The sequence below is a fragment of the Oxyura jamaicensis genome, chromosome 13 (assembly GCF_011077185.1).
Source record: "Oxyura jamaicensis isolate SHBP4307 breed ruddy duck chromosome 13, BPBGC_Ojam_1.0, whole genome shotgun sequence".
Classification (NCBI taxonomy): Eukaryota; Metazoa; Chordata; class Aves; order Anseriformes; family Anatidae; genus Oxyura; species Oxyura jamaicensis.
This window is the reverse complement of record NC_048905.1, coordinates 7,159,303-7,166,027: the sequence shown is the minus strand read 5'-3', so window position 1 is coordinate 7,166,027 and position 6,725 is coordinate 7,159,303. Positions and strand designations below refer to the sequence as shown.

The window sequence follows — 6,725 nt, the reverse complement described above, 5'->3', positions numbered from 1 at the left end:
CCCCCCTCCTTTTTTGTTTTTTTTTTTTCCCCTTTTTAAAATTTGATTTTTCATCCGTGGATAACGAACCGGAGGAGCCGGGGGGGTGGGGGGAGCGCGGTCCCGGCGGGGAGGAGGCGATGCAGACGCCGCTGGATCAGCGCTCCGGGGACCGGCCGCATCCAAGTAAGAGCTGCGGCAGGGCCGGGAGCCCCCACGCGCAACCGTGGGGCTGCCCCGGGGCCGTGGGAAAGGGGGGGACCCGGGGGGGGGCACCGGGGACGCGGGTCTGGGCGCTTCTCGCCCCGCTCCCGGTATTGCCGGGGCTGGCTGGGGCGGGCGCTGCCACTTGTTGTGCGACACGGAGCCGTGCCCCCGCGTGGGTGCGTGGCTGGGCGGGTGGGGGGGAGGGGGGGCGCAGCGTGGGGGTGTTTTTTTCCCCGTCTGGGCGCGTATTTGGGTGCCGGGGGGTCGGGGCGTGTGTCGTCCCCCCCCCCCACGTCGGGGGTGGCTGTGGTTGTGGGCAGCGGGGGTGAGAGCGGTGCGTGGGAGAAGTTGCGGGTGGGCCACGGGGCCGTGTCCGTGTGTCCAGGGGGGTCGCGGGGGAAAGCTAGCAGGTGTGCTTGGTGGCCGTGGGCACGCCTGTGGCACCCGCGGCGTGTCCCCGTCCGTGTGCGTGTCGCCGGGGTGCGCGGCTGGTGCGCGGAGGAGCGTGTCCGTGGGGCGGGTGCGTGTGAATGTGCGTGTGAGCGCGCGTGGCAGCGGGCTGCGTGTGCGTGCGCCGTGGGAAAGCCGCGTTCGCTGCGTGGGCGCCGTGCTGAGCGTGAGAGCGGGGCCGGCGGAGCGGCTCCCGTGGGTTTCCCACGGGTGTCCGCGCAACGGGCGCGCGTGTGCGCAGCGATGCGGGTGTGCGCGGAGCCGGCCTCCGGTCCTAGCCGAGAGCCGCTGCCTCCGGCTCCTGCGGAGGAGGCTGCTCCGGGCCCGCCACGGCACCGCCCGCCCCCGGAGCGGGTGGGATGGTGCTGGGGGGGCGCAGGAGCCCGCGGCATCCCGGAGAGGCTCGGGGGGGCCGGGAGGGAGGACGGAGGCTGCCCCCCGGGAGGCTCTGACAGGTCTCTGCCTCGCCTCCCGGTCGAGTTGCAGCGGTGGGGAGCAGGAGGAAGGAGGGCCCTGGGCTTTGCCCTCTTTTCCGTGTGGCTCCCGAGAGATGGTTTTGGGGTGAAGCTGTCGGAAGTGAGCGGCGCCGGGTGCGCGGCTTGGGGCGCCTGGGCCCAGCCTGCATCGATGCTGAGCAGCCGCAGTGGCTGGAGCCGAAGGAAGCGGCGCACTGGGCATGGGACGAGCCGCAAAAAGCCGAGGGTTTGGCCCATCCGTGCCTTGGGTGTAGGAGTGAACATCGGTGGCTGTTTTTTGGGAAATATTGTCCTTAATCTCAGCCCCGTGCTGCTGGCTGGGATGTCGCTCCAGCTCGGAGCACCGCAGCAGGGCTCGGGGAGGCCGGGGGGCCCGGTGTGTGCGTGCCCAGCGCAGCGTCTGGGTGGATTTGTGAGCAGGGCTTGGAGCGATGCCGCCAGCCGTCGGGAGCAGGGAGAGGGTGGACTTTGGTGCCCGTTCCCTTTTGGTGCTGCCGGCTGTGGAACGGGGCCAAGAGGCTGTGGGAATCGCAGGCAGCGAAGGCTTGTTTGAGCAGTTGCTTGAATTCGCAGTGCTTTGTAACCTCTCCCTCATTAGGGCTTGGTATTTGGGGGGGAATGACTGAATTCTGTCAGATTTTGCATGCCACTGTCCTCTGAGAGCTTCCCAGTCATGCATTAAGCAGCGTGACTAACGCCTCTCTCATGTGGTTCGGGCTTTCTCGCACTCTCCCCGTAGGGAGAATTGTGTGTGCAGAGGAATAGTTGTTTTGGGAGGGGTTTTTATTTTAAGTGCTCTGTATTCTGCCAGCAGGTCGGAAAAAGGTGGCTGGCACCAGAGAAGAAAGTGTGGGATGGTCCTTAGATCCCATGGGAAAATAGCCCGCTGCTGTGCACTGGCCCCTGGGAAGCCTCCGTCTCCTGCACAGACGTGCTTTTCCCCGACGGTGGAGCTTCCACCTCCTCCTCACACCCTGCTCCGGGCTCTCTACGTCGGCGCTGTGTCATCCCCACCCCAAGCACCCAGCAGGATTTGTTCCCTTTGCGGATCTGAGCGCCCGGCTCCCCCCTGCCTCTGGTTGGGGTGACGGTGGCTTCCTGCCTCCAGCCTCCCCACTTCGGAGGCTCCCTCCACATGCGGGAATTTGGGGCTCAGGCTCCGGCCCCTTTCCTGGAGCAGACTGTGTGGCTGCCGGGCACCCTCGGTGACTCCCTCCCTGCCCCAGGCTCCTGGCACGGCCCCGCTGCTGGGTCCCTGGCACTGGTGAGTCAGGGCCGTGTGACGGCAGAGCCGTGGCCCCACGCGGGGAATTTCACCTTTAGCTGAGATCCTCGCGCCCAGGCTTAGTCAGGAGGCTACGTCACCGGCAGCGGCCTCGTGCAAACAGTGCCGTGCCGGGTGCCTCTCCCGGCCGGAGCACCCTTTGGGTCCCCGTTCTCCTGCTCCCTTCTCCCCAGCCCTCCTGCACGGCCGAAGCGATGGGGTGATGATGCTCAGCGTGGGTCTGGACCCGCACCCACGGGTGCAGATCCCCCACGCAGGGTGACATCACACCAGCGCACAGCCCGCGGTGACGGGGGCACACGCGCGCTGCTCCCCCCGCGCAGGCACACGCGGTGCTCCCTGCACGCACACGTGCGTGTGGTGCAGCACCGCGAGCCCCGATCCGCTGCGCACACCCAGCGGGTGCGGGCACGGATGTGCTCCTCACGGCCTGTGCACACACGTGCACACCCTGCTCGTGCACACATGTGCTTTTTTTCTGCTCTGTGTGGGTGCGCGAATGGATGCATCACACTCTGGGCACACGCGTGTACATGTGCACTCGCTGCCGGGGCTTGCTTGGATTGATCCAAAGCCGCGTCGTGCTCCTGCTCATCTCCCTACCTCCATCCCTGGCCCCGTGCAGGGTGGGGACGGCTGCTTTTCCTCCTCCCTTCCACCCGGGACATGCCTCCAGGCGGCTGTGCGTGCCCTCAGCAGGGTGGGAATGTCTGTTCCCTTGCAGGAAGGATGTTTGTAGGATGAGGGAGCAGAGCGGAGCTAGGCTTTGGGGCCATAGCTTCGTCTCCAGAAGCAGAGCTGCCTTCCCTCCAGCCGATGGAGAGCTCCACACTTCCTCACCCAGCAGGCGCCTGTCCGTGGGCGAGCGCAGGGACAGAGGGGCTGTGAGCTGCTGGCTGGCAGGAGGCAGGCACCAGGACCAGATGCTCCACTTGTTGATGGTCCGCCCGACGCTGGGGCGAGCAGGAGCTCGGCACTGAGCTGGGCACCAGCCGTGTGGCACCGCACAGGGGTGATGCCAGAGGAGCACCCACCCATCCCGCAGGCTGGGTGCAGCATGCGGAGAGGAGCAGTGGGAGTGGCGAGAGTGGGTCGCCGCCGCGGGGCCGTGGCAGATGCTGCAGATGCTGATTTTGGGGCATGCAGTGAGGTCAGTGTGCCTGTTCTCAGCTGGAGAAGCAGGGGGCAGGAAAGCTGGTGGCCATGCACAGCACCAAAGCGTGCACCTCAGCATGGAAGGGGGCAGTCCCCGTGGGGCTGGTGCTGCCCCTGCAGCTTTGGCACACTGGGAGGAGGTTTCCAGTGTCCGGGCGCCTGCAGTGCAGCGTGCAGTGTGCGTCTGCAATGCAGGGGGGCAGCGCTTCGGGCACCGTCTCTGCAGCGGGCAGCGTGGGCACTGGCACCCAAAGGCACCCCACTGTGCGCGGGCAGCGTCCCAGCCTGGAGTGGGCAGCAACGGGAAGGAGCAGCGCGCCTGCAGCGAGCGCAGGGGATGTTTTGGGGCTGGCGCAGGGTGCGGGGTTGCCTAGTGACCGCACAGCAGCGGGGAGATGCTGTGCCGACCGACGCGGTGTGCAGGGGCTGTGTGGTGCCGCGGGGAGGCTCAGGGGCTATGTGTGGGGTGGGCAGCGGGGCTGCGTCCCTTGGGTTCCGTGCTGGGCACTGCCCCTGCTCCTGTGGGGCTGTGGGTGGGGGGCAGCGCCCCACATGCAGTGCGGGGTGGGTGGTGTGCGGGGCTCCTGCATCCCTGCAGCGCTGGATGGGTGGTGCCTTCGCAGTGCGAAGCTGGCAGTGTTTTGCCAGGGAGGGCCGTGCCGCTCTGTCCCTGCTGTGGCAGTGCCCTGTGTCCCTGCAGTGCTGGGCTCGTGGTGTTTCTGCAGGGCAAGCAGTGCCCCGTGTCCCTACGGTGCCAGAGGGGCGGCGTCCCTGAAGTGCAAGCAGTGCCCCGTGCCCCTGCAGTGCCCCACAGGTGTCATCCCTGCATCCCAGGCACAGCCCCCGTCCCTTTGCTGCCGCCACCAAGCAGTGCTGGCAGGGCGCACAGTGCCCTGTGCCCCCAGGGTGCGTGGCAGGCAGCGTCCCCGCAGCTTGTGGCACGCAGTGCCCCCGTGTCTCTGCGGTGAGAGGCTGCGTCCCAGCCTGGCCAGCTCCCGTCGGGTCGCTGGCAGCAGGCTGCGTGCAGCCCGCCCCGTCAGCGTGCCCGGCTGGCTGTAATTACAGCTTGCATGCTGACGAAGAGGGTGGACGGTGGCAGGAGTGGCTTCCTGTCCCTTGCAGGAAGGGCCAGGGTTGCAATGACGGGGTTGCTCACTGGGGCAGGGCGGTGCAGGAACTTGGTACACCAGGACCTGTCCTCCTGGGCACTTGTTTGTGGGGGCTGAGGCCGGGCGGTCCCCTGGCACCCGTTCCCCTTGGGGACACGGCTTTGGGACTGCGTCCAATCCCACCGGCTGCACCCGAAGCTGCTGGGGCTCGCGCCGCTTAACCCATGGTGTCTGTGTCTCCTTGCAGCTCCCCTGCGGCGCAGGATGAGGCCCCTCGCCTCCTGCCTGGGCCTGTGGCTCCTCTGCCAGCTGCCCGCCCTGGTCGGCGGGACGCGGGTGGTCTACAAAGTGCAGGAGGAGCAACCCCCCAACACGCTCATCGGCAGCCTGGCCTCTGACTATGGCTTCCCAGACGTGGGGCACCTCTACAAGCTGGAAGTGGGGGCCCCGTACCTGCGTGTGGACGGCAAGACTGGGGACATCTACACCACAGAGACCTCCATCGACCGGGAGAGCTTGCGTGAGTGCCAGCACCTCCTGCCCGGCGAGCCCTGCTACCTGGAGTTCGAGGTGTCCATCACCGACCTGATCATGAACAACAGCCCGCGCCTGCTGGAGGGGCAGATAGAAGTGCTCGATATCAACGACAACACGCCCAACTTCGCCTCGCCCGTTCTCACCCTGACCATCCCCGAGAACACCAACATCGGGGCTCTCTTCTCCATCCCCCCGGCCATGGACCGCGACTCGGGTCCCAATGGCGTTGCCTCCTACGAGCTGATGGCTGGCCCCGAGGCGCAGGAGCTCTTTGGGCTGCAGGTGGCCGAGGACCAGGACGAGAAGCAGCCGCAGCTGATCGTCATGGGGAACCTGGACCGGGAGCAGTGGGACTCCTACGACCTGACCATCAAGGTGCAGGACGGGGGCAGCCCGCCGCGGGCGAGCAGCGCCCTGCTGCGCATCACCATCGTGGACATGAACGACAACGCGCCCAAGTTCGAGAAGGCCCTCTACGAGGCAGAGCTGTCCGAAAACAGCCCCGTGGGGCACTCTGTCCTCCAGGTGAGTTTGCAGGGGCTTTCTTCTCCTCCCCAGCTCTCCTTGCAGGTACAAGCTGGGGGTCTTCTGTATGGCCACGTGCTGCCTTGGGAGGGAGAGCTCAGAGGGCTGCATGCCTCAGGAGCCCGCAGGTATCACCCTAGGATGGCACCTACGCTGAAATGCGGTGGGACGGGATGCTCGGGAAGCTGCAGCCAGGGCGGGGGCTGCAAGGCCACGTCTGAGAAGCAGCAGCAGGGCTGGTGGGTCCGCAGGAGCACAGGTTTTGGGGAGGGCTGGGACTCACAGTCCGTAGAGGAGCCTGGCTTCACGCCTGGCCAGTCCAAACGCTGTCCGCAGACAGGACATTGACCCATCTGCAAGTTGCATTCCCTGGGCTGCTCCCTGGAAACTCATGAGACGGGGGGCACCGCCTGCAGATCCGGGGGTGTTTTGCTGTGCATGGGGCTCTGCCCCATCATGGGGGGGTTCTGGGGGGGGGTTGGCAATGAGATAGCAGCCGACATCTGTTTATCTGCAGCTGCCATCTTAATAAGCGGAGCGTGGCCAGCTCTCATCTGCTAATTCTGATGTGGATTTTTAAGAATTCATTTTTCACTGTTAAGAGAATGGAAGTTGGAAGCAGATAAGGGAGCCGCGCGGCCGGGAGGAGAATGGGCTGAGCCGCTGCCGCTGCCATTGCTCAGCTTTTATCTTTCGGGGAAAATGACTTCCGCCTTTTTTTGTGAGTGGAGGTAAAAGGTGGAATTTACATTTAACAACTTTCGTTCTCCATCCAAATCTGCTGAGCAAGATAACGGCGGGGCAGCAAATGGTGCAGAGAAGAGGCTGCTCGGAGAGCCGATTAGGGAGGCAAATGTTAGACAAACCTCATCTTCTTTAGAAAGCAAATAATAGGCAGGTTTATGCGAACACAGAGCTGCTGGCTGGTGGGCTGGTGCACCCCTGCAAGCGGGGAGGGAGCTGCGGTGGCTCTGTGCAGCATTGCCATCCTCATCCCCGTCC

The 6,725-nt window shown here is 65.6% G+C and overlaps 2 protein-coding genes across 8 annotated transcripts in view; both read left to right on the top strand.

Moving 5' to 3' along the window:
* The first annotated feature begins 6 nt into the window (after positions 1–6).
* The window catches only part of PCDH1 (protocadherin 1), a 45,060-nt gene continuing 38,341 nt past the window's right edge, over positions 7–6,725 (top strand). For all 6 annotated transcript variants that reach the window (XM_035338841.1, XM_035338846.1, XM_035338842.1 and 3 more), the window contains exons 1-2: positions 7–165; positions 4,909–5,723. In XM_035338841.1, coding sequence (XP_035194732.1) covers positions 120–165; positions 4,909–5,723 — 861 coding nt within the window. In that variant the 5' untranslated portion in view covers positions 7–119. The remainder of the gene's footprint in view (positions 166–4,908; positions 5,724–6,725) is intronic.
* LOC118173898 lies at positions 630–4,902 on the top strand. 2 transcript variants are annotated; one of them, XM_035338861.1, is made up of 2 exons: positions 630–4,246; positions 4,351–4,902. In XM_035338861.1, the coding sequence occupies exons 1-2, from the start codon at positions 3,413–3,415 to the stop codon at positions 4,609–4,611; spliced, it is 1,095 nt and encodes a 364-aa protein (XP_035194752.1). In that variant the 5' UTR covers positions 630–3,412; the 3' UTR covers positions 4,612–4,902. The 2 variants fall into 2 exon arrangements, with proteins under 2 accessions (XP_035194752.1, XP_035194751.1); XM_035338860.1 differs by having other exon boundaries at positions 630–4,298.

Bases quoted from the DNA above. Each gene is read 5' to 3' on its own strand.
- LOC118173898 (XM_035338860.1), top strand. From the start codon at position 3,601: ATGCACAGCACCAAAGCGTGCACCTCAGCATGGAAGGGGGCAGTCCCC. The intron at 4,299-4,350 runs CTACGGTGCCAG...TGCCCCGTGCCC, and splicing joins GCAAGCAGTGCCCCGTGTCC to CTGCAGTGCCCCACAGGTGT.